Source organism: Lichenostomus cassidix, chromosome 7, assembly GCF_008360975.1.
Source record: "Lichenostomus cassidix isolate B80296 chromosome 7, HeHo_3.0, whole genome shotgun sequence".
NCBI lineage: Eukaryota > Metazoa > Chordata > Aves > Passeriformes > Meliphagidae > Lichenostomus > Lichenostomus cassidix.
The window spans coordinates 3,791,610-3,817,955 of NC_139488.1; the positions used below are offsets into that span (position 1 = coordinate 3,791,610).

A 26,346-nucleotide genomic window follows, 5' to 3' on the forward strand; every position below is an offset into this window, starting at 1 on the left:
TATTATTAGCTCACTTGCAACGATGCTGCCACTGATTCATAATCTAAACTATATACAGCACTGTTAGAATTAGAGCTGTTTTATTTGTGGTGTGTTCATCCTTGCACAGTTCCTTTGAAGCCCAAGGTCGCTGCTCTTGCCTTCTCTAGAGGAAGGTGGGTTGGGTTGCAGGGGAAGCATAAAGGTGCTTCAGAGGAAGAAACAAGGATTTCATCATCACCTTGCCTTTCATCTGCTGGCTCTTGGAACGAGGCTGTACAGCAGAGAAGAAAACGCAATCCCATGGTTGTTCCCAGCCACCTCTATTAACCTCCAGCTATATTTGTCCTCCTATTTTCTGTCCCCCTAGTACATCCGCCTGTCGTGTGACACAGACTCAGAGACTCTGTACGATCTCATGACGCAGCACTGGCACCTGAAAACCCCCAACCTCGTCATCTCCGTCACCGGCGGCGCCAAGAACTTCGCGCTCAAGCCCCGCATGCGCAAGATCTTCAGCAGGCTCATCTACATCGCCCAGTCCAAGGGTAAACACCTGCTTTGGTGCCTCTGTCACTTTATTGCTGCAGAGCAGGGGTGCAGAGGTAGCAGCTCGGAGGGTGAGTGGGGAAGCAGAGTGTTCAGTTTGCTTCTGCACTTGGGACACTTGTGACATAATGGTTTGGAAGCAACAGGACTGAGAGTTAGTCAGGGGATGCCTGTGGTAGCATAAGGTGAGTTGTGTAGCATCTCTTTCATGTTTAATTGGAAAATAAACTCCTAAAGGTCACAGAAGGGGTTTGGGTAGTGTCTTTAACGCCTGGGGAGGGTCGGTGTTTGGCTATGTTCCCTCAGGCTATTGGGTGTTGTTGCAGGAGCCTGGATTTTCACCGGGGGAACACACTATGGGCTGATGAAGTACATTGGGGAGGTGGTCAGAGACAACACCATCAGCCGCAGCTCAGAGGAGAACGTGGTGGCCATTGGCATCGCAGCCTGGGGCATGATCTCCAACCGGGAAACCCTCATCCGTGCAGCTGACAGTGATGTAAGGAACTCAGCATCATGGAATCCTTCATGAGGTTAATGTTAAGGTTGGAAAACTGACTTCTGAGATCATCAAATCCAGCTGTCAGCCCAGCACTGCCCCCATGTTCAGCATTAAACTATGTCCTCAAGTGCCACATGGATGGTTGGTGGGGAAAGAAAGAGGAGGCTCAACCTCAAAACATCAGGAGCTCTTCCCACCACAGGAGGAAAGTAAAATGTTCTCATGCCTGAGGCAGTCACACACATTAGGCCTGGTGAGGAGGATTTCAGCTGTGCCAGATTTTGGCATGTCTGTGGGAGTTCAGCTGCTCGAGTTCCATGTCTGGCGTTGCTTCAGGGAATAACCACTTCCATGGTTATTCTGGCTCTGAAATGCCTGCACACTCCCCCACAGTAGGGATTCCCATGAGCTAAGACATCTACCTGCTGCTGCTGTTGAGGACCTTCATTGATACTGCCATCCTACCTGTCAGATACCCTGGGGTATCTCCCCTTGTCTTCTTGTCCACTAAACACGATAGCACATGTCTGATAAATTGTCCCGCAGCATAAATAACGTGGCTGAGTGCTTGTCCTTGAATCTGTCAAATGCTGTGCTCATGCTCCTAGGGGAACTACTTGGCCCACTACATCATGGATGACCTGAAGAGAGACCCCCTGTACTGCCTGGACAACAACCACACCCATCTCTTGCTGGTTGATAACGGCACCCACGGGCACCCCACCATAGAGGCCAAAGTGCGCACCCAGCTGGAGAAGTACATTTCTGAGCGGGTTATCCCAGGTATCCTTCTTCTGCTGTCCTTGCATGCTTTGGGGCTGATCCTCACTGGTTATCTGGGAATAAAAAATTAGTGGCAGCATCCTTTGGTGCTGAGCTGGAAGGGATCTGTGTTTTAACTGCGTTGCATCTTGAGCCCTTTCAGGAGCAACCCACCCTCCCCAGAGCAACATCTCCCCTCATTTTCCTTTCTTTGAGTCCTTTGTGTCACAGCAAAGGCTTATTTTCAGCCACACAGCCCTTGCTTCCCTTCCTCTTGGAAGCTGACCCTTCTGTACACATCCCACCTGGTACTGGATTCCAGGTAGCTGGAGCACAACTACACAAGAGCTGAAATTAGGCTTTTCCAAAGATACTTATGTATGAGGATGATTGAGTCATCTGCAACCTGCTGTTTAATACTTTATTTCACCCACTTCCTTACCAAAGTGGAAAAAAAAATAATCAAAGACCTTAAAAGGAAATTCTTAAAAAGCTTTTGGGGGCGTTGTTTGGGTTTGGGGTTTTTTGGGAAATGTTTCTCAAACACTAGCTCCCAGAGTTATGGGATTCTTACCTGTCTTTTACAATTGAAAATGTAAACTAAGAAGTTCTGTATCTTGAATTTGTGATAAGAACCTTTTACTGAGATTTAAAATAGTCAAAGTAGTGGGTAAATACAAAAAAATCCCATTTTAAGGATGTTGGAGATAGTAAAATGTAGAATTTCTGGGTGGGAAAAGCTTCTGTTGGAGAAGGGTATTTGAAGTCAGCTATGCAAAATGTTAGGCAGAACTGAGTTTTTGTTATAAACAGAGCTGTCAATAACTGGCAAAATCAACAGCAAACTAGTGTTTCCATGAGTGGTTTGGAAAGTCTTTCACTGTACTCAGGAAAAATAAGTTGTTCTAACTGCATTAATGGATTTAATCTTGTTCCTTCTTTTTTCTTTTGGCATGTTTCACAGAATCGAATTACGGTGGGAAGATCCCAATTGTGTGTTTTGCCCAAGGTGGAGGGAAAGAGACTTTGAAAGTAAGTTTCTTTTCATAATTTCCAGGAATGGCAGTGGGGACATTGCTCTAATATTGAAGACTGATAACTCCAAAGGAAACTTGATGAAGTAGGCAGGGCTATTTTTTACTGAAGCTTGACCAGCACTTGCTATAGAAAGTCTATGTTTGCAACTTAAGCTTATGAAATTTGTTTCAGTTAAAATTTCCAGGGATGGTAACTCCACCACTTCCTTCAACAGCCTGTTCCAACCCTTTTCATGAAGAATTTTTCGTGATATCGATCCTCAACCTCCCTTGATGCAACTTGAGGGTGTTTTCTCTCATGCTGAGTTTTTATTTCTCGGTGTTACTAGTGCACTGAGACGCTTGTGTCTGGTACCCTGCTCATTTGTAGGTGAAGCCATTTGTTCAATGAGTGAATTGAGTCTCCAATCAGCCCAAATGACACAGGAGGCTCCATGCTGTGGATATTTGTCCTTGCCATGTCTCAGTCCTAGCAGTGCTGGCCAGGGAAGGCTCCCTCTTTCTCAGTCTCTGTGACTGGTGCATGATGACAAGAATCAGCTTTAGTGGAGGAGAAATAAAGTTGTTCCAAGCTTCTGTTTTAAATTCCCTGTGATGTAAAACATGCACTTTAGCTGAACCCTTCTTTAGAAAACCACTTTCATCTAGCTGATAGGTAAGGAAATTTTTCTTTTGTTACAGACCCACTCTCCCAGTGGCAGGAGGAACATGCACACAGTTTTGCTGACTCCAAGCTGATTTTTCTTTTTTTTCTCAAGAAAGTCTCCTAACTAATAGCTGTTCTATCTTTCCACTGCTTGATAACTTGCATCGACTCTTTGTACAATTTGCTGGCAGCCAGCTTATGTTCCTGTGACTCTGTTCTCAGCGTAGTGATGCAAATTAAATTGATGTCTCCTGTTGTGGTGTTTGCAGCAGGAGGGCTAGTGGTCCTTCCAGCATGACTACAGCAGGTTTTTGTCTTGGTATTAATCCATGTACAACGTTGCTGTGTGAGAAATCATGTAAGTGGCTATTGGAGACTTTCAGTAACATTAGAGTTTGATGTTCTCGTGATGCTTCAGAAGTTATCTCTGTAAAACAGTGTTGCTTCTGCCTCCAGCCAATAAATCCAGAGCCCTTGGTCTCAGCTGAGCAATGCTGTGCCATAAACCAGCAGTGACTGTAGCTTGGCAGCACTGTTGTGTGACCTGAATGCCCATTTCCACTTGGGAATGGTCCTGATCTGCTGATCCACTCTAAATCTCAGTGGTCTAGTCTAGTGGAAGGTGTTCCTGCCTGTGGTACAGGGTGGAACAAGATTGGCTTTAGGATCCTTCCCAACACAAACTGTTCTGTGATTCTATGAAAATTTGGCAGATGGCGATTTCTGACCCTCAGTTTCTGTGGGGTTCTTCACAGCCCTTTCTCATTAGATGGATGATGTTTTAAAGAGTTGTCACTGGTAATGTATCAGTGGATAACAATAAAAATACTGGTGTGGTCTGTGGTTTTCTGATGTTCTCTAGGTTCCCTTACCCGATAGCAGGCTCCAATAACACAGTCATGCTTCAGGTGATCACATCTCCCTTTCTTCCTCCCTAGTCCATCAACGTGGCCATCAAGAGCAAGATTCCCTGTGTGGTGGTGGAAGGCTCTGGCCGGATTGCTGATGTAATTGCCAGCCTGGTGGAGGCAGAAGGCACTCTTGCTTCCTCCTGTGTCAAGGAGAGCTTGCTCAGGTTCCTGCCTCGCACCATTTCCAGGCTCTCAGAAGAGGAGACTGAGAGCTGGATCAAGTGGGTGAGTGTGGGGAGCTGTGGGAGCTGAAAGTTGGGAGGAGGGCAGAGGGAGCAGCTGGTGACTTCCAAGTCAGGGGTGTTGCTATCTGGTGATACCTGCAGGATGTTATATCCATGTGGGTTATATCCATTGACATGTCAAATCCATGTGGAGTTAAAAAAGGAAAAGGAAAATTCCACACTCTAAGGGGATTGGAACAAAAGCAGTGCTCAATCAAGTCAGCACATGTCTTGTGGCAGGAAAGCTAAGAAGGTTCCAGAAGGATCTCTTGCCTGTGGAGTGTGGAGCTGCTGAAGGCAGTGTTCCCTGTTGGACCATGCTCCTCACTGCTTCTGCTGGGCTGCTTTGGAGTGTACCCCCTCCTGCATCAGAAATGGCCAAGATTATTGATCTTCTATGTGCTAAAATGAAATTTAACTCTGTAAAGCTTCATTATGTGAGCAATTATCTCTGTTTTTGACAAAGCACAAGGAGGTGGAGACTGTTCTCTAATAAACTGCTCGACATTAGTTGCAACTTGTGCTGTCACAATCTTTTCTACTTTAGGAGTAGCTTCTAATTACTGAGATTATATCTTTTTTGGTTATGATGATCTGCATAGGGGAATCACAATTATTTGCTGTATGTTCAGAGGATAATTAATATTGTTCTTTGGTGACTTAAAAAATCAATCTCATTATCTACTTCTATTTGGGCTTGTTTAAATTTGTTAAAAACCAGGACTGTTGAGAAGCAGCTTTGCTGATGGGGTAGGAAATTTCTGTTTAAAAGGCTGTAGGAGATCTGCCTGTGAACAGCCGTGATTGCTTTGAAATGGAACTTTTTTTCTGTAGATCAAAGAAGTCCTTGAGAGCCCTCATTTACTGACAGTGATCAAAATAGAAGAAGCTGGAGATGAAATTGTGAGCAATGCCATTTCCTTTGCCCTGTACAAAGGCAAGTAATTGTTTTACTGAGTTTGTTTGGGGATTTAAAAATATATGGAAAAAAGATGGCTACTTACTTTTTAGAACAGCTTTCCTTAGAGCAGTGCCATCTCTCTAGAGCTAAGCTCCTGGCACAGTGTGGAGCCTGTCTTCCCCTGAAGGGAAGTGGGGAGGCTACAGCAGCAGTATGGGATCTGTCAGTGTGTGCAGGGTCCCAACCAGGTAATTGGGAAGGCATTTTGGAGAGCTGTGGGGATGCTTGTAGGGCCCCATTGGGAATCCTGCAGAATCTCTTCTGTAGAGGGTGCACGACACTGAGGAGCCTGAAGGAAGTGTGCTGATCTTAGCTGTGAGATGCTCCTAGCAGCTCCTTTGTGGCCCATGTTGGACCATAAATATGGTCCATAAATATGTCCCTTGGAGCCTCCAGCATCCACCAAGCCCCAGTCAGGAAAATGTGCGTGAGTCTGGGGAAAGACACTTGGAAGGAGTCTTGTGTCCAGTTGCATGAGAAGCAGGGCTGATAAATATGCCTGGTCTTTACCCAGAGATTGTTCCTCCTGTGCAGCTTTCAGCACCAACGAGAACGACAGGGATAACTGGAATGGGCAGCTGAAGCTGCTGCTGGAGTGGAACCAGCTGGACCTGGCCAGCGATGAGATCTTCACCAATGACCGAAACTGGGAGGTACAGCCCCTTGTGTGTGAGTGCAGGGAGCTGTGGGAAGGGACACAATCCAGCAGGAACTGCTATCTCAGCACCTCAGCCTCTGTGATGAGAGGGAGTATCTGTTCCTCCTGCACTGATTGTCACATTCCATTCAGTCTGGAGGAGGTCAGACCTCGTTGGGAGCTGCTGCTTCCTCACAAGGGGCAGTTCCCATCTCTGCTGTGACCAGGGACAGGACCCAGGGAGCAGCTGGTGCTGTGCCAGGGGAGGGTCAGACTAGATATCCAGAAAAAAGGTTCTTCCCCCAGAGGGTGCTGGGCACTGCCCAGGCTCCCCAGGGAATGAGCACAGCCTGAGGCTGCCAGAGCTCCAGGAGTGTTTGGCCAATGCTGTCAGGGATGCACAGGGTGGGACTGTTGGGGTGTCTGTGCAGGGCCAGAGCTTGGATCAGTGATCCTTGTGGATCTCTTCCAACTCAGGATATTCCTTGAAGCCACGATTCATCATCCAGTGATGATCCGTTCTATGACCACTGGTTTCAAAGGTGATCTGCCCATGCCAGAAGTGCTCTGGACCATCCAGCAAAAGCAATTGTGTACTGAAAAAAACCTGATTGTGATGAAAATGTTACAGCTACCACGTGTTGGACCTTATCTAAGATTTACATGACTCATGTGATCCCTGTAATTTGCTTTTCCATTTCTTCCTAGTCTACTGACCTCCAGGACGTGATGTTCACAGCCCTGGTGAAAGACAGGCCCAAATTTGTCCGACTCTTCCTGGAAAATGGCTTGAATTTGCGGAAGTTCCTCACCACAGAGGTCCTGAGGGAGCTGTACACCAACAACTTCAGCAGCCTGGTGTTCAAGAACCTACAGATTGCCAAGAACTCCTACAACGATGCCCTTCTCACCTTCGTGTGGAAGATGGTGGAGGATTTCCGGAGAGGTCCCAAAAGAGATTACAAAAACAGCAAGGATGAGATGGAGATACAGCTTTCAGTGAGTGATGAGCAGTTTGAGTCTGCTGTGAATGGAGTTACCTGGACTGCAGTGGTTAAGGCAGGAAATGCCTTTGACCCAAGTACCCTTTAATGACAACTTCAGGAAAAACAGGGAGGCTGATTCTTCTGTGTCAAATATAGGGCTTTAATATAAATATCAAATATAACGTAACTCACAGTAGTGCGTGACAACTGGCAGAGAGCTGAGAGAAGGGATTGGTGGGCTGGTGTCGCTGTTGAGCCGCTAGCAGAGAAAAGAACCCAGTTCTCAGTGGCAAGAAGGAAAGGACCTTTATTGTTTTGATTTCATCATATATATAGAGTTTTCAAAGGTCACTCAGATGGGTCAGTCAGAAACCTCCCCCTAGGCCTGATTGGCCAGGCCTGCACCGTCCAAGTCTTGGGACACTGTTTCAATAACATCCAAACTTTATCTTTATTTATAAAACACAAAAGGAATTCTCATGGGAAAGACCTGTGCTAGCCACAGCCTGGCTGTGAAAAGAAGAAAATATAAAAACAGGAGAGTGCAGGATTGAATTTGTTCCAGTTGAGAACGTTTGGTGAGCTTAGGTCTGAGTTGTTGCTCTCTTTCAGGAGGAGTGTCCTATCACAAGGCACCCATTGCAAGCTCTGTTTATTTGGTCAGTTCTTCAGAACAAGAAAGAGTTGTCCAAAGTAATTTGGGAGCAAGTAAGTTGAGTTCTCCTTTATTCCTCTTCACAGGTGGTGCAGTGGGGTTCTGCATCTTTGGTTTCTAGGCCTTTGAAGGCTCCACATCCAACTTCAAACACAACACCACAAGAGATAATCGCTATATGACCCTAAGTAGGTTTTATATTGGCCATTTTGTGTTTAAGTGTGGATTTCATACCTTCATTTCCTGACGTCATGTATGAGTCAGCAGTCCACATTTATTGTATGTTGTCATCTGTACTCAAGCTGGGATGCTGAGCTGCCACCTGTTCCACAGCATGGATGGGTTCTGATTCCAGGTGTTTGATTGAAATCCAATTTCTCATTTGGATTAGACAGTAATTTAATGATCAAAGATTCAAGTAGGTAATTCTGGACTGAGAACTTAGAAGCTGCAAAATGGAGGATAATTTTTAAAAGAATTCCACCTTCTACTTGGTGTTGTGGAAGATATCCCTGCCCCTGGCAGGGGCTTGGGACAAGATGGTATTTAAGGTCCTTTCCAACCCAAACTGCTTTGGTTCTATGATTCTGTGATCATGTTCCCTTCACAGAGGGATTTGCATGACTTCATTGTCTCTCCACAGACCAGGGGCTGCACTTTGGCAGCCCTGGGGGCCAGTAAGCTCCTGAAAAGCATGGCCAAGGTGAAGAATGATATAAATGCTGCTGGTGAGTCAGAGGAACTCGCTAACGAGTATGAGACAAGAGCAGTTGGTAAGTGCCTTCTCTTTAAGCCCTTTAGAAATTTAGTAGGAGGAGTCAGAGACCAGGGAATTGAAAACTAGATATCCAACATTAAATAGATTTTTCTTCAATGTCAACATATGTTTTTACTGCTTGGAATTCTCTTCTGTACCATTTGTTCCCAGTGGAAATTTCCCAGTGGAAATTTTGTGTCCTGTCTTAAGAGCTTGGTTTCAAAAGGTGGGTGTTGTGAGGTGTGGGGTTTTTTGTTGTTGTTTGTTTGTTTTGGTGGGTTTTTGGGGGGTTTTTTGTTTTGTGGTTTTTTTGTTTGGTTGGTTGGTTTTTGGTTTTTTTGTGGTAGAGAATTTCTCTCATGGGGAAGGAAAGCTACTTAGCTCTAATGGCAAGGCTGAAGAAGGGTGCCCACAAACAGGAAGGAGAATGTGGAAAAAGGGAAACTTCCCACATGAGTACTGGTCATATTCAGGTTGGGAGAAGTCACCCTTCAAGTTTCTAGGAGTACTTTTGGGGAGTGAGAACAAGTTGCAGGTAAAAAATGGATTGAATTCCTAAATTTTGAACTGCAAAATCATATGCCTTACTTACAATAAGATGACAAGGTCCTGTGGTGCAGGATCTTGGCTTCTTAATTTGGAGGGAGATGCAACACAGTGATACCTTGGGGACTTGATCAGAGGTTATGTCTAGCCTGGTGCAGCAAACCTTCCCAAGTCAGAGTAGGTGACAGGTAAAGGGTAATTGGAAATAGCTGAATAGGAAACCACAGAAATGTTGCTGGGAAGGACTCCCGGAGGCCTCTAGTCCAATCTTCCACCACAGGACTAAATCAGCTTTGTCATGGCCTCATTTAGCCATGTCTTGAAAAATCCCCATGGTTGGACATTGTTTTTTGGCACTTAAGGGAATGGTTTTGGTGGTGGACCTGACATTGCTGAGTTAATGGTTGGACTTCACCTTAGAAGTCTTTTCCAACCTAAATGAGTCTGTGATTCTTTAAGCTACACTGGAAATACTTTGCTTGTTTCCAGAAAGTATCTCCTATTCCACCAAGCAAAAACTGCTTAAATAAATTTTTTAAAGGTGTCTACATCCCTCAGGCCTGATAATTTAGCAAGACACTAAGGAGTGAACAGTGCATATCCCAGTGAAAAAGTATCAGATTCTGACTTTTTCAACCCTATTGTTAATATGGGACTGACTATAATTCATTAGATCAGTGCTAAATGGAATTAAGAAAAGAGGATAAAATAAGTAGATTTCCTAAGACATTTAAGGAGAAATTAATATTTTTACTCAATTTTTTGTGCAGAACTAAACACTCTCCTAGTGATTTAGTATTACAGTTTTTCATCCAGACATGAATTCTGTAGGAAAGTTTAAGATGTCCAGGTAGGGCTGTAAAGCAATGCACACATTGTTCTACAGTGCTGCAAATGTGAAGAAGGTTTTTGTGTCTGCATGCTTTCATATCACAAATCCTACACTGAAGATATTTGCACCCAAGTTGGTGGGAGATTGAAGCTGGGGCTCAATGTGGAGCTGCCTCTTTCCTCCAGAGCTGTTCACCGAGTGCTACAGCAACGATGAAGAGCTGGCTGAGCAGCTGCTGACCTACTCCTGTGAAGCCTGGGGAGGGAGCAACTGTCTGGAACTAGCAGTGGAAGCCAGAGACCAGCAGTTTATTGCCCAGCCAGGTGTGCAGGTAATGGCAGTGAGGAAGAGGTGTACAGGTTACTGTACCTCTTGTGATCTAACAGGAAATAGGAGGTGGCTGATTTACCCACAACTGCTAAATCAGGAGGGAAAAAATCTTGACTTAGGGCTATAAATCATAATGAACTGGGTAGTAAAGTCTGCCTGAAGTGATTTCTGCCTTGGCACAGCTCTGGATATGCACAGTGTGGATGTAACACCCAGCATGGATGGGCATTGCATATGATGTAATGGTTTATAAGTGTTTTATCAATCAGGTCAAGTCCTGCTCATCCTCATTTTTAACTCCTCATCACGTCGATGGAGGATGGCTGCACTAAGGGGCCAGCACACTGCTACTGATGCAGAAAGCTTTCTGGATTGTTGAAACAGAAATATCAAGTATTTTGATTGAAAGCTCAAAGTTTGGGGTTTTTTTTTACCAAATCAAATGTTTCCTAATAGCATTCCTAGGTTCTTTGTTTGCTGTTAAAACAAATGAGTGTTTTCTTTCTCTCTGCAGAATTTCCTTTCCAAGCAGTGGTATGGAGAGATTTCAAGAGACACTAAGAACTGGAAGATTATACTGTGTCTTTTCTTTTTCCCATTAATAGGCTGTGGTTTCATCTCATTCAGGTAATCAACTGACTTTTCATTAGTGGGACAGTATTTCAGAGGGAAAGCAAGTCAGTTAATTGTATTATCATAGGGCAAGTCAGGCCGGATTGGAGATCATCCAGTCCAACCCTGTGCTCAGACAGGCTCAGCTGGAGCAGGTTGCCCAGGACTGTGTCCAGTTTTGAATGTCTCCAAGGGTGGAGATTCCACAGCCACTCTGGGGAACCTGTTCTAGTGTTCAGTCAGTCTAAAAGGTATTAAAAAGCTGAATGAGCTTTTGACAGTTTGTGTTTCACTCTGATCTTAGATTTAAGATCATAGAATCACAGGATGGCTTGGGTTGGAAGGGACCTTAAAGCTTATCTTGTTCCAGCCCCTGCCGTGAGCAGGGACACCTTCCACTGGACCAGGTCTCTCCAAGCCCCATCCAAGCTCAAAGATGTACCAGTTTACTGGAATGCCTGAAGTCAGGCATTGCAGGATTGCTTTACCTCTAAAGTAACACCTTGAGCCAGACTGCACTCTCCTCACTTTCACTTTGAAGAACACAAATGTTTCCAGGCATAAAAGCTATGCTTTGAGACCTTTTCCCTCTTTTAATTCCTCAGGAAAAAGCCTGTGGAGAAGAGTAAGAAACTCTTCTTATATTATGTGTCTTTCTTCACCTCCCCCTTTGTGGTCTTCTCCTGGAGTGTCATCTTCTACATTGCTTTCCTGTTGCTCTTCGCCTACGTGTTGCTTATGGATTTCCAGAAGGAACCCACGGCCCTGGAGATCATCCTTTACGTGCTGGTCTTCATTCTGCTTTGTGATGAAGTGAGACAAGTAGGCAGCGCTTGCAAGCCCAAAAAGTTTAGTGTTAGAGCCAAAGCCTTGTGGTTTTTCCCCTCCCAGGCAGTGCAGGTTGGTGCTAGGAGCTACTTCCTAGCAGAGATGTTCAGGCAGCTCAGTGCTCAATGAATGATTTTTTTTTTTTTTTTTTTCCCCCTCTGATGTTTAATTCCTGCTTGTGCCCCTGTAGCTGCAGTGTCTGTGCACCAAGAGGATAAGCTGATGTCAGTGCAGGTATTTCCCAGGAATGTGTGGCTTGCCAAAGTAGTTTATAATCAAGGGTTAGATATAGTGCATTTTTCTTGGGGCATACCTTTAGATTAAGTAATTCCTGCCTGTCTTCTCTAAATCCCACCCCCTTTATTTTTTATTTTACCATTAAGGCACATATCTTTATGTATTTCTATTTAGCTTTTGATCATCTATGCAGTTTTTACTGGTTTAGGGTAGACTCAAGGACCAGGTTTGGATTGCCTGTGGTGTGGGAACAGCATGTGGGACTGCCTTTACAGCCATAACTGGTATATAACTGGTGTCTTCTCCTCACTCCCTATGGCATCTGTTGGGTTTGGGGCAAGCTGGTCTCTGCCAGTGAGTGGTGAGAGCAGTGGGAAGATGCTGGGGGAGTCAGAAGAGCAGTGGGTGTGTGGTTTTGGTGCAGTGCTGCTTCCTGACTCTTCACTAAGGCCTGAATCTCCTCACAAGTGTTTGTGGGTGCTCTGCTGGATCATCCTACCCTGCAATAATGTCTTTTCACATGAGCTCAGATGACATTTCTGATGCTGATGTTACTGTGGTCTTTCCCTTTTTAATAGTCAAGGTAGAACCCTGTTTATGGCAACTTTACTTGCTAAGAAAGTGGGGGGAAAATGGAAGACTTTTTTGCAATGAAAACACTAATGAAGTGTTTGTTTCTGCTGGTTTAGGTTCTGGTGTCTCTGGACCTGTCCTTGCACTTCCTGTGTGTAACCCAGCAAAAGTCCTGGGGAAGGCCTTAGGAATAGAAACTTTATTTTCCTAACAATGTCCTTTTTTCTCACTACCACGGCACATAAAACTGCTGCAATTCTCAGCAATCCCATTAATAATTGGTGGCCAGACTCTACCAGTTTGACAGTGGAGGCAGCTCAGAGACTGTATTGAAGATTTAAAGTTGTCTCAAGTCAGTGTTCTGGCTGCGAAGCCGTTTTGCTAAGGAGCAGAATGCAGAGCAGTGTCCCAGTCCTCTAAACTTCTAAGAGAAATTCCTCCCTGGCTCCCCCTGGAGACAGACTCCACGTGCATTGGTCTAACTCTGCACCAAACTTGTATCTGTGTCCTTAATATTTAAAAAAAAAAAGAGAGGGATATCTCAGATTTTGTTTTCACATCCAAGACAGAGTAGCTTGCCTGGGGTCCCACTGTAGCTGCTGCAATCAGATAACCAGTTTTGGGGAGAAATCAGCCCTTGGTCTGGAACAATCTCTGAATTGTAAACCACTGGCTCAGCCCTGTCTTTGCTTCTGATGGTCCTAGGGATTTGTAAGTAGCTGGAGCTGCTCTCAGTCCTGTTTAGAGCTGTCGTGGCCATAGTGAAATCCGAGAGGCCTTTTCCCTGCTATCTCCTTAGCCACATGGAGGTAGCCTCCAGCCAGGTGAGTGGGTAGACTGGTGGGGTGTGAAGGAAAGCCCTGTTTGTCCCATGGAGAAGGAGTCTGGACAGAACCTCTGTGCACTTTAACTCTCAGCAGTGGGAACTGCTCAGAATTTGGACGACTGACTTGCACCTCAGTCCTAGATGTTCTGTTTGATTTAGGGAGCTGCTGGGCAGAGACAGCACTTAGGGGAAAACTCCCCTTGATCTCTGTTTCCTGTAGAAGTACTGAGGGCAGCATTGCCTTCCTTGGATAGACATTCACAGTTCTTGGATAGACTGCTCAGTACTCTCCCAAGCTTTGATTATTTCAATGAAAATTAAAATTTAAGAGAATTATGACTGGGGATGCAGTTTATTTCTCCAGGCCTAGCAGAGGTTTCTCCTGGTTAAGGTTCTTGTCCTTGCAAGTCACCTCTGAATTGACTGCACAAGTTGGTTCTTGCACAAACTTTGGATCCAGGCTGCTCTGCCTGTCAGTCTGGGAATGAGCAGAGGTTCTCACTAGACTTGCAATTCAAAAATAGAGAGCTAGGTAATTAAGATAATAAATTAAATCTCCATCTTGGATCCAAAGCATGTGCATGTAGCCAGGGACAGATTAATGGATGAGGTCTGTGAAGGAAGAGAAGCCAGACTACATCAGCCACCCTTAAACAGTGACCCCCCTGTCTCCCACAGTGTTTTGTGGGTCACACCAAGACTCCAAAAAACAGGTCGCCAGCAACTTGTGGCATTGCTGGATATATCAAACCCCCTTTTTTTTGGGAAAATTGAAAGCCATCTGAACTCTGGTGTACCTACTGAATGACAAAAAATGGATTGGGCAAGAAAACTGTGCTGTGTGGGGTTTACTTGCTGTTCCTTTTCCTTCCCAGTGGTACATGAATGGCAGCAAGTATTTCTCAGACCTGTGGAATGTTATGGATACCCTTGCAATCTTCTACTTCATAGCAGGAATTGTGTTCAGGTGAGTAGTCCTTTCTGTTGTGTCCATGTTTCTGGCTTTGCTTCCTTGGTGGGTTTTGACTACAAGTTGTAATGAAATGTTGGGGAGCAATGTGTTCATGAAATTCCCTGTTCTACATGAAAGCCCCAAATACCGCCAAGTCTTGACTTAAAAAAAAGAAAAAAAAAAGTCAGGAAACCTTTGGGATTGGGATTTTTTGTGGCTCCTGTTACTGACTATTTAGTATGGCTGTCTGGGCTCTGTGTTGTATTTAAGAGGACTGTGATTGTCCCTACAGCAGCCTAAAAATGTCATTATCTCCCAGAAGCTGTTTTACCTGATGGGGTGAGTTAACCATGGCAAAGAAATGATGGAAACATTTTCCAAAGTAATTGCTCAGTCAGCTGTAACTTAGTCCTTGCTGCCTCAGTGCAGGGGTGTGGCTGTTGCACTGTGGTGGTTTTGGAGGGTGCTGTGGGAGTAACTCCAGGGACAAATTTCTTTGCTGTTGATAGTTTTAAGGGTAAGAGAAAATGTAGGGATGACACAGCTAAGGAAGAAAGGGTGTAAATAAAGGTGTACATTAACCATTTCTGTCACCTGTCATCAGGTGGGAGAGAGCGTGGGGCCCTGGAAAGCTCTGCTTTCCAATTACCCACTTCCATTTCAATGTTTCAGCATGTTTTTACCTGATTTCTGCATGATTCACCCAAGGCTTCTCTTCGTTGTCTTTTACTGTCTCCATCAGGCTTCACTCTGATGAAAGCTCTTGGTATTCTGGGAGAGTCATTTTCTGTTTGGACTACATAGTTTTTACCCTGAGGCTCGTCCATATTTTCACAGTCAGCAGGAATCTAGGACCCAAAATTATTATGCTGCAGAGGATGGTAAGATTCTGGCAGCTATTCAAGAGAGTCTAAATTATGTGACACTTTTTTTTTCCCCTTTCCCCTTAAGAGTGAAATCACCACATTCTGATGATGGCAGCAAGTTAAATCTGCTAAATGGGATGAATTAAGATTTAAATGGGACCTAATTAAGAGCAGGGCATTTTTCTGTGCCAAGGGAAAGAATAAGGATCAGGGTGAAGATCAGAAGAGCAAATTTGCTTCCTGGTAGCTTTTGTCTTCCATGTCTCAAACATTTCAGTGGTATTTCTGTTGCTCCCATGAGTGTTCCCCAAACAAGACAGTGATGATAGATGGTACAGGAGGAGGATTTTGGTACTCCACTGCATCCATCACACAAGTACCTGGAGAAGAGGGTGGTGAGGAGCCTCTCATACAGTGCTAGAAATTCATGAAACTATTGGCCACATTGTCTGGGCTGTAAATGCTGGTTGGAAGCCATCCAGAGGGGCACTTCCAGAAGCTTTCGCCTCACCGCTGGCTACAGGGGCTGCAGTTACAGTCTTTGTATGTGGTTCTGGCTTTTGTGGAGCCTGTGTGATGCCTGGGGGATATCCTGTATTCTGAAACATGCCTTGCTTTTGTGGTTGCATAAACATATTTGGAGCTCCTTGAATGGGAATGGTCAGTTATTACCATGTGTGTTGGTGAAATTGAGAGCAAATAGCCATGTGTGTCTTGCAACAGACCTGCAGTGGGGCACTGATGCCTGTTGTCCTTTTCCAGATGATAGATGTCTTCTTCTTCCTCTTCCTCTTTGCTGTGTGGATGGTGGCCTTTGGTGTGGCCAGGCAAGGCATCCTGAGGAAGAACGAGCACCGCTGGGAGTGGATCTTCCGGTCGGTCATCTACGAGCCCTACCTGGCCATGTTTGGCCAGTACCCTGATGATATTGATGGTATTTATCTCCTGGGTGGGTGGAAGACTCTGTCCTTCCAGGGGTTGTCCAGCCCTGAGCTGACCCCTTGCCTCCAAGTCTGACGAGGAGGCAGGGAAGGTGGAGGGCACAGGGATAAGGGCAGGACCTGGGGCTGGACCCAGCAGAAGGAGGAAAGGGCTCACTGTTTGCTCTCCCCTCGCATCCCTGAGGTACCACCTACAACTTTGACCGCTGCACCTTCTCTGGGAACGAGTCCAAGCCCTTGTGTGTGGAGCTGGACGCCAACAACAAGCCCCGCTTCCCGGAGTGGATCACCATCCCCCTTGTGTGCATTTACATGCTCTCCACTAACATCCTCCTAGTGAACCTGCTCGTGGCCATGTTCGGGTGAGTAACCAAGGAGCGATGGCTTCCTGGTCATCTCTACTGAGAAATCTCTGGGAAAGGGAGTGGAGTGCTGGAAAACAGCAGGAAGGCAGCCCTTGCCTGTGCATTTCTCCCAACAGCCTTGTGGAAGCTGGTGCAGTGTCCTGGGGAGGGATTGCTGCCTGTCCTTTGACTCCATCTCTATCCTCTGCACAGTGGGCTTGGTGCAAAGCCCCGTGGGTCACACAGGGTGATGCTGGGTCAGGGCCTTAGCCAAATGTGGATTGCTGCCCAAGTGACCTTGCTAGAGTGAATAAATGAGTTATCACCATTGTCTCTTCAGGACACTGATTTTATTAACTTAAACTGCTGTGTGGTGAGGATGTCTCTGTAACTGCTTTGATGGACCTGCTTTTTTTTTTCTGACTTAAACCACAGGCAATGGGCCACATCCCCCTGGGTCACTCTGGGGGGTACCAAAGGACTCTGTCTTGCAAAGTGCCACCACCTCTAGACCAGCAACATCTTCTTCAGCTTCTTCCAGAAGTGTTTGTTGTTTCCATAGCAAGCTCTGACACAGAGTTGAGTTAATCAACTCAATATATGGGAAGTCCTTCCAATCAGACTTTGGGGGTGTGTTGCTCCCCTGTCTCTCTTGGGAATTCAGCTGGATTCATGCTGTGGCTCTGTTCCCATTCCCACCCCTAATCTTCTTCTCCCTTACACTCTCTTGCAACATAACAAAAGTACTCAAAACCTTTGTTCACCATTCTTGAGGACCAGTAGGTTTATTTCTGTGTTTTGATGATATCTTGGCAGGAATTAGCTTTGGGAACAAGAGCACTGACAGGACTCTTGGTGCTCCTCAAGAGGATCTCCAATCCAAATGACACCATTGGTGTTTCCTGGTCTGAGATGAGATCTTTTGAGTATGATGAGTTGAGAATGCCTCAGCTTTAGGATCTGCTCTCCCCTCAGCTCTGAACCTTTCTCCCCAGGCTGAGCTGGACTCTAAAGACAGACAGAAATGTGATTTTTTGGCAAGGCAGCCAGGACTGGTGCAGCATAGCTGTGTTTTCCTGACCTTCAAGGACCTGGGGACAGACAACCATGCTCATACTCCCTAGAAAGGGTGCAAGCACCTCCCAATAATGAAGGAAAGTGTAGCAGTAAGCCAGCTCTACCCTAAAAACTTTAATATTTGCTACAACACTTTAACAGCTCCTAATGGTAAATGCACTAGTTTATGCTGTTAAGCCAGTTAAAAAAAAACAAAAAAACCCTGGGTTTTGCCAGTTGTATTTCTCTTTTAAACTAAAAGAATTTCCACCAGGTGAAGGTTTTCATTTGTCTCATGTAAAGGTCCGTTAGGATCTCAGCAGAGGCATTTTGGGATGATCCATCTGCCATTTAATGTCACCCTGAAAGGTCAGGCAGCCTGGGAGCTGTTTGCTCCTGTGGTTGTCACTTTGCTGGGTTCATACAGTGCTTAGTGCTGTGCGTTTGATTCCTGCCTGGAGTGTCCTTAATACCTCTACTGAAAATCTCAGGAGCTTTTCAACTTTTTGTAAACATTCTAGTTTTAAGTTTGTTTGGATCTTTTCCTGAAAAAGATGTTATGTGGTGAATTAATAAGATACAATATCTTGTGGAGAAGCATCCCGTTCTCATGTGTCTAGGCTAGAAGAAAATTGCCTAGAGCTGAGGTAGTAAAAGTGCATGGAGTATTTTCTCCCTGTTCATTTTTTCCCAGTTTATTTTTACTTTCAAGGATTTTTTTCTACTCCTAGTTCCTCCCATTTACAGACTACTCTCTAAAAATGAAACAGACTAAATAACCTCTTAGTAAAAATTACCAGCTTCAGAATAACTGGAGCCCCTAACATGAGAAGGACATGGAGCTGCTAGAATGAGTCCAGAGGAGATGCTCTGAAGGCTGGTGCCTGTGGCTAGCACAGAAAAATGAGAATTTTTCTTGTGTTTTATAAATACAGTTTGGATGTTATTGGAACAGTGTCCCAGAACTTGGACAGTGCAGGCCTGGCCAATCAGGCCTGGGGGAAGGCTTCTGACCGACCAATCTGGGTGACTTTTGAAAACTCTATATATGTGATGAAATCAAAACAATAAAGGTCATTCCTTCTTGCCACTGAGAACTGGTGCCTTCATTACTCTGCTAGCTGCTCAACAGCGACAGGTGCCAGGCTGGGAGAGATGAGGAAGAGATGGCTTCAGGGAGACCTCAGAGCTCCTTGCAGTGCCTAAAGGGTCTCCAGAGCAGAGGACTGGGGACAAGGGGTGAAGGGACAGGACACAGGGAATGGCTTCTCACTGCCAGAGGGCAGGGCTAGATGGGATATGTGGTGAATAACTAATCCTGGGTGTGTTCTCTCTCTCTTTCCCATCAGTTACACAGTTGGATCAGTGCAAGAGAACAACGACCAGGTGTGGAAATTCCAGCGTTACTTCCTGGTCCAGGAATACTGCAGTCGCTTGACCATCCCCTTCCCCTTTGTCATCTTTGCCTACATATTCATGGTGATGAGGAAATGCTTCAAGTGCTGCTGTAATAAAGAAAGCAAAGAGCCATCGATTTGTTGTGAGTTGGATTCTTTTCCTTGTTGCCCAGAAGTCATCTTTGCAGCAGGTGCATTGCAATTCCTCCATGGCATTCTGTGCTTACTCCAGGCATTTTGTGCTGTGCTGGGAAATCTCCAAGGGCAATGTAGACCTCTGTCATGCAAATCCACTGTGCTGCTGGAAGTCTCTTCAGTAAGGTTCAAGTTTTCAAGTGAGATTTATCCAGTGGTTTCTTGTCCAAGCCATTTCAAGGTAGAATTGCCTCATATATGTAAATCAATTAAGATTTCAAATTAATCCTGACTCCTAAGGGCTGTTTCCCAGCTTTGCAAGTTTGTGGGTTTGGCTATTTTGTAATTCATTCTGCTTGCTAGGGAGTGACTGAAAAGAGAACAGTTTCCTGGCCCTCTGGATGTGGCTAAATGAGCAAACCACCTCAAAAATGTGGCAAGTCAATCCTCTATCTATTTTTCCTCTAATTTCTCTGTTAGAGGACACAGATAAGAATTGTTTTAACAAGCTTTTCCCTCCAACAAATGTAGTGTTTTCTCAGCTGGGAAAGAATATGTTGAGTTAATTGACAGGCTTATTCTCATCCATCAGCAACCTGCCTGTTGCCCTGCAGCACAGGCTGGATTTGTTACTGGTTTAGGAGGAAGAACCTGCTTTGGGGTATAAAATTGCTTAGCACTAAATAATTTTGGCTGTCCACATCACTGTGTGGTTTCCTTGCTGGGGAAACTGTTGTTGTCAGATACTTCTGCTCAAATGATGCACAGTTGATGTTGCAGCTCTGAAAGAACGACAGAATTAGAGCCAGAAAATGACTGTGGTTTTGCTGATGATAGGAGCTGAGAACTGAATGGAGGAAGCACATTAATGTATTGACTATTGCAAAGTCCTGCCTTCCCCAATTAACTCTTGTGGAAATGGTTGGGATTTGGGTGCTTAAATGCTTGTTGGAATGTGGGAGAAGAGCTGAGGGCTGTGTGAGGTCAGAGGAGCACTGGGTGGAGGAAAATGGATCTTCAGCTGTTTGCCAGCTCTGGGCTTCTTTTGTCTCTGTTAATTTTATTTTTCTATTTAAACTCCTTTGGTTTATGCTGTCCTTGTGGAACAGGATAAAATGCTGAAGTACTATCCTGGGGGACTTCAATGCCTCAAAGTGGGCTGCTCTCAATCACTCTTAAATTCACAGCATCACCACAAAATGCTTTTTAGAGAAGACAATTCTTCATCATTCTGGAGTGTTTTAGTTCAATGAAAACATCATCGTTCTTAACACGTGTTACTGTTAATGACCCAAAATGGGATAATGTGGAAACAAATGGAAAGCTCAAACCCAGAGAAGAACTTTTTGGAATATCCTTTACCTGTTGAAACAGAGGCACCTGTGTTAACCCAGACTAAAAAAAAAAAAAAAAAAACAAACCAAAAAAAACACAGTAAAACCTTAGGAGCTTATAAGTTTGGGGGTTTTAGTTGTTTGTTTGTGGGTTTTTTTGGTGTGTTTGTTTATTTGGGGGTTTTATGTTGGTTTGCTCATATTTTGTATTTTTAAGTGACTGTTACAAGGAGCATTCAGTAAAAGGCATTAGTGTCACATCTGTCACAGCTGTGTCACAGGTGGTCAGTGGGGCTGCAAGTGCTCAGGATGTGGAGAAGGGAATCATTAACCTCTGAATGCAAACATTGACCCAGCCTTTTTCCATCTTGGCTTTAGAAAGATAAATTAGCTATTTTTTCTTCTAATAAATTTCCCAGGTTCAAGAAATGAGGACAATGAAATCCTGGCATGGGAAGCTGTCATGAAGGAAAATTACCTTGTCAAAATCAATACAAAAGCGAATGATTCATCAGAAGAGTAAGTCTGCCTTTCTTTGTCTTAATTCTCTTAATTTTCTCTTGAATGTTTCTAGTGAAGGCAAGCTTTCAGCAGCTCTAAATGGTTACAAACTAATAAGTAAGTAAATCTTACTTAGAGATTTATACTTAGTGTTAAGTATAGAGATCTATACTTAGTAGCATGAGTAGGGAATACCTCTGAGGAGGGGAAGAGGCTCTTTGGATTTGAAGCTGGGAGACTTAGATGTGGATGTTTGCCAACTCATGACATTACCTTTGGGATCTCTCCCAGTGTTTTCAGAATAGTAGTGTAAGAGAAAAGAGAAATAGAAAGCAAACAAGAAAAGAGAACAGTGTTAGAGAACAAAACCTTCTCTGTATGATTGCCTAACTTTACTAACTTGCAGCACCTTGAGTATTTCCCTTAATCAAAGAGAAAGAGCTGATGGGAATGGACAAGAAAAACCAGATTGTTCCATATCTGTGGACATGAACATTGCTGTCCACAAATGAGTGTTTAGGTTAAGACTAGCCAGAGACACGGAGCATTGGATAAGAAGCCAAACAAATCCCAAAACCTCTCTTTTGTATGGGAAGCAAAAGTGTCTTGAGAAGGAAAATGGAACAGCATCTTACTAATAGTAATTCACAGGTTAGTTCATTTTCTTGTAATAAAAATCATGCCAATCACATGCAGCTCTGCCTCCTTGGGAGAAGGGAGCACTGGGGGGAATTAGGGCATTGTAGTTGGCCAGGTTTTTCTTAGTATCTGGACTGATCCCTTTGCTCTCTGCTCTCCTTCTGCTTTCAGGATGGTGCATCGATTTAGACAACTGGATGCAAAGGTACTTCTGTCTCAGATAGCTCTGGGAACTGTGACTCTCTCTGGTAAAGCAGGGGGTGAGCCATGGCAAGGAAAATGAGCCTCCCAGAGTCATATGCAGTCCTTGTTGCTGTCACCAGGAGCCATTTTAATGGGGCTTTTTTACAGTGCTGCTTTGATTCCATAGGTAGGAATGTAGAGCATGTAGTGATAGGACATGACAAAATGGCTTTGAACTGAGAGCAGATTTAGATGGAATATTAAGAAGAAGCTTCTGGCTGTGAGCGTGGGGAGGCCCTGGCACAGGGTGCCCAGAGGAGCTGTGGCTGCCCCTAGGTCCCTGGTAGTGTCCAAGACCAGGTAGGACAGGGCTTGGAGCAACCTGGGATATTGGAAGGTGTCTTTGCTCATGGCAGGGTGTGGAACACAGTGAGCTGTAAGGTCCCTGCCAAGCCTCAAGAGCTTCATATTGTGCTGCAAAATGATGCAGAGAGACACTTGCTTAGCACTGGAGGAGTGTTTCTCAGTATGGGTTATGGGATGGACTAGAAGTAAAAATAATTTCCATCTTACAATAAAACTGCAACATTTGTCTGTGTAACAGACCCTTAAAACACCGATGGGAAAGAAGGGGTGTCACGCACTTGGAGTGTCCCCTTCCCAAAGGTGCCTGTCATGTTTAGCTTTTGGTGCTGTAGGCATGGGGTAATTAAGCAATATAAAACTACCAATCCACCAGAGAGCGCATCGTTATCAGAATTCTCGCACAAATATTCTTTTGATGGCTCTGATGCTGAAAAGACCTTCACAATGGGCATTTTCTGAGGCTTGATTGAATTATATATATTTGGCCTCAGAAGTGGGGAGTGGCTTTGGTGTGATGAACAGACTTTTGAGAAGCTCACAGCTGAAAAGACCCACATTCACTTCTGAGTAAGTATTTTGATGGCTGTCAAATAATTTAGATTGCAAAATAATACCTTGCTTCTCACACTGAAAGGGAAATGGTGAGTGAGTCTGTGGCTAGTGATGCTGCCCTTGAAATTGGAAGGACATCTGCTAACCTTCATTCTCTTCTGAAAAGAAATGCCTGTCTCTTGCTTCTCTCTTCTGGTAACTGCTGCTTAACACACTGAAATACAGAGGCAGCAGGGCTCGCTGCATTACTGGCCCAGTGATGAACACTGTCATTGGGAGTGCCCTTTCAAGCATTTGGCATAATACTTGAAGAGGCAATTACACATTACTCATATTACTCATTAGCATTGCTTTCCTTCAGCTAGATGGACTTTACATAAATAACCTTCTTTTTTTTAAAGCTCTCTGATTTGAAAGGCCTTCTGAAAGAGATTTCCAGTAACATCAAAGGAGTGCAGCTGAAATCTGAGAGCAGCTACCGGAGCAGGGTAAGCCCTCTTTAAATCCACTGTCTGCCTTGGAGAAGTTTACCAGCATTTGTGTTGTTAAATTGGTGTGTCTTTGGAAGAAGAGTCAGTATGAACTGTCGGTACTTGTATTCTTATCGCCTGATACTGGCAGAGAAAGAAGAGCCAAATTCCCTTCCTCGTTTGTGTTTTGCTTTCTGAAAAATATAATTTTCCATCTGGGGTGTCTATCAATTTTTGGCACAGTTTAAAATAGCTTGTGTTGCTCCCTTGCTTTTGAAAAACTGTGACGAACCCAAGGTTATTTTAGTTGTCTTTGTGCTGGAGGCCCTCTGGAAAATGAGCAATCCTTTACATTTGGTACCTTTTAAGGGTCTGAAGAACAAACAACCCAAATGGAAAAGACTGAAGTGAGGGCAGCAATAAGGTTGGTTTTCCCACTAGCCAAGTGGGGCATTAGGCTGGGTTGCTGTAGCCTTCCTGTGTCCTGTACAATAAACTGCAGCGTGAAGAGCTGACCCAAAGTCTTCAGTCCAGCTGAGTGTCTGGTCATGAGCCTTGTGTCCTTTTGCCTCCAGTTTTGTGGAAGAATTGGCTTGGAGCCAAAGGTACCAGTGGGACATGAAAGGCAGACAAATACTGATGGATGCGAAGAACACCGTCATCCTCAGAGACAGCAGTTAAGAAACATAAGTATTGGCAAGGATAATCTGGAAGAACTTGATCAGCCTGGACATTAGAGCCTGGCTCCTTCTTCCACAGAGAGGTTTTGTCCAAGAGAACTTAAACCTGTGCCAAACATTCCCCAGTCAGCTGTTACACCATTTTCCTGGGAGAGCTGAATATTCCTTTGATCTAAGTGCCATTTAGTCATGAATGACTTGCAACCACCTAATAAAATCTAAAAGGATCACCAGTTCCTGGGCTTGTTCTAGGATGCACTGGGCTCCAGGTTGCCTAAAGAATAGGCTATAGAATATCTGGAGGCCATTTAGTCCAGTGCTGCTCAAACAGGGCCAGCGCTGGAAACCAGGTTGTAATTAGATACAGTGGGGTAGCCTGGGAAAGGGAACAGCGGTTTATGGTGAAGCTTTTGGAAAGGACCTCTCATTATAGGCAGTAAGTGCCTTGAAAAGAATTCTAGGATCCCAGAATGGTCGGGGTAGGAAGGGACCTTGAAGCTCATTGAGTTCCACCCTCTGCAATGAGCAGGCACACCCTCCACTAGACCTGGTTGGTCCGAGTCCCATCCAGCCTGGCCTTGGATGCTTTAAGGGACCCAGGGACAGCCACAGCTTCCCTGGACACCCTGTGCCAGGACCTCACCACCCTCACGGGGAAGATGGGCCCTTACAGATGCTTTTCATGCAGGTGTTTCTCTTGCCTTTGTTTCTGACAGTTGGTAACTCTGCTCCTCCAGCAAGACACAGTGTGCTGGATGGGTGCTGGAGAGAGCTCCCGGAGCCCAAGAGTGGCAACAAGGCATCCAGTCACCTGAGCTGATGTTGTGACAATGAAAGCAAAGTGTTGAAGTGGCCTGGGAGCTCTACTCCAGTTCTTTCTGTTGCTCACACAGGTACCGGTTCACGAAGAGTAATTCCTTGGAGCTCGCAGTAAGCCCCAGGCAGACAGCAACCGAGGCACCAGAGTGTCAACGTCTCAGCAGGAGTCAGCAGGATTTTCTTGCTTTTTTTGTTTTTGTTGATCAAACAGCCCTTGCTGCTTGTTGCGAGGTTGTGAAGAAACAGGAGATGATTGCTTACCTCCTGGCAGGATTTCCACGTTACCCAAACTCTTCTTCTCATCTCTCCTAACGTCCAATGGCAGCAATTAGTCCTTGTCAGCTGCTGTGGCAAAGCACTCCTAGTTCCAAGAGTCCTGCTATTGCTGCCGAAATCCCTTTGCTTTTCCATTTCACTCAAAGGGGCCTGTGTATGGGTTTCCTTTAGGCACTGATTACTTGTCTGAATGAATCCATCTCCCTTCCCCTTCTGTCCTGTACTAGCCAGATCTCGCTTGTTCCTTGCACGGGCTGTCTGTCAGACCTGCTGAGCTCTGTCATGCTGGCGCACCAGAACGCACTGGATTTCGGCACCATCCCCCTGAGGAAAGCCTTTGGTCCAACCCTGCATCCCCATTTCAGACTGTACATGAACATTGTGGACTTCTTCCCGCTCACCCTGGAACCGTGCGGCAGTGTAGAAGCTCAGCTGTGACAGCCCTGCATGGGAGAGACTTGAATTCATCTAGGGAGTGTTTCCAAAGGCTTTGTGTGCAATCCTTGCTGCTTTCTTTTGTGATAATTTGTATCCCGGGAGCATTGCAATTCATTTGACTTTTCCAACATGTGTTTGCCTTTGGAGATTGAGAAGAGATTATTGGAAGCTTTTAATTTTGCAATGCTTGATATGGTGAGGTGTCTCTTTGTGCTTTCTGTCTAAAATAGCAGCTGAATTTGGTCACATTTTGTGTGGTGTAACTGAGGGCACAGCCAACAGAAGGCGCTACAAATGGCATTTATTTGCATGGCAAAGCATTGTATCAGTCTTTGTTCCACCCTCTGGGGGAATAACCTTTCCCTGATCTTCAGCCTGACTCTCCCCTGACACAGCTCCAGCCATTCCCTCGGGTGCTGTCCCTGGCCACAGAGAGTAGAGACAGGAGCCGTCCCTTGGAAGCAAGATGTGGTCCATGATGAGCTCTCCTCTATCTCTCCTCTTCCTCCTCTTCTCCAAGGTGAACAAGGCAATTGACCTCAGCTGTTTCTCATAGTTTCCCGTCTTGTCCCTTCATCATCTTCTGTGCCTTCTTTGGATACTCTCTGCTGGCTTTATTATCCTTATGATGATATCAGAACAGTTGCTGCTCTTTTCTCCCTGCATCTCATGACCCAGCTGTACTGTATGGCTGTGCATGACATGATGCTGAGGGATCCAGCAGTAACAACCACCATGGTATTTGTTTACATGTGTAAATATTTGTGTTCTCCTGCTGAAAAGTTTCTAAAGGAACCAGGCTTTGATTGATTCACGTGCCAGTTAACTTGCATCATAAATTCCTGAGATGAATTTGCCTTCTAGAAATTGTTTTTCCCATATGATTTGTATGCCTCGGATGTGAAAACTGTGCTCTTAGTTTCCTCCTTTCCTATATAAAACCTGCTGTGTGATTGCCCATAGCTCTAGAGATCTTTTCTCATAAATGTGTGAATGTAACTGTGAAA

General features: G+C 44.9%; 1 protein-coding gene across 1 annotated transcript in view; it reads left to right on the forward strand.

Annotated features, from left to right (window-relative positions):
- Positions 1–26,346, forward strand: part of TRPM8 (transient receptor potential cation channel subfamily M member 8) — a 36,028-nt gene extending 9,682 nt beyond the window's left edge. The window contains exons 5-26 of the mRNA XM_085065836.1: positions 350–527; positions 855–1,027; positions 1,639–1,813; positions 2,757–2,824; positions 4,414–4,611; positions 5,445–5,547; positions 6,106–6,224; positions 6,917–7,207; positions 7,807–7,902; positions 8,493–8,622; positions 10,170–10,315; positions 10,829–10,941; positions 11,532–11,739; positions 14,266–14,357; positions 15,085–15,223; positions 15,971–16,142; positions 16,334–16,511; positions 18,899–19,089; positions 20,835–20,934; positions 21,727–21,760; positions 23,058–23,144; positions 24,700–26,346. Coding sequence (XP_084921962.1) covers positions 350–527; positions 855–1,027; positions 1,639–1,813; positions 2,757–2,824; positions 4,414–4,611; positions 5,445–5,547; positions 6,106–6,224; positions 6,917–7,207; positions 7,807–7,902; positions 8,493–8,622; positions 10,170–10,315; positions 10,829–10,941; positions 11,532–11,739; positions 14,266–14,357; positions 15,085–15,223; positions 15,971–16,142; positions 16,334–16,511; positions 18,899–19,089; positions 20,835–20,934; positions 21,727–21,760; positions 23,058–23,144; positions 24,700–24,720 — 3,012 coding nt within the window. The 3' untranslated portion in view covers positions 24,721–26,346. The remainder of the gene's footprint in view (positions 1–349; positions 528–854; positions 1,028–1,638; positions 1,814–2,756; positions 2,825–4,413; positions 4,612–5,444; positions 5,548–6,105; positions 6,225–6,916; positions 7,208–7,806; positions 7,903–8,492; positions 8,623–10,169; positions 10,316–10,828; positions 10,942–11,531; positions 11,740–14,265; positions 14,358–15,084; positions 15,224–15,970; positions 16,143–16,333; positions 16,512–18,898; positions 19,090–20,834; positions 20,935–21,726; positions 21,761–23,057; positions 23,145–24,699) is intronic.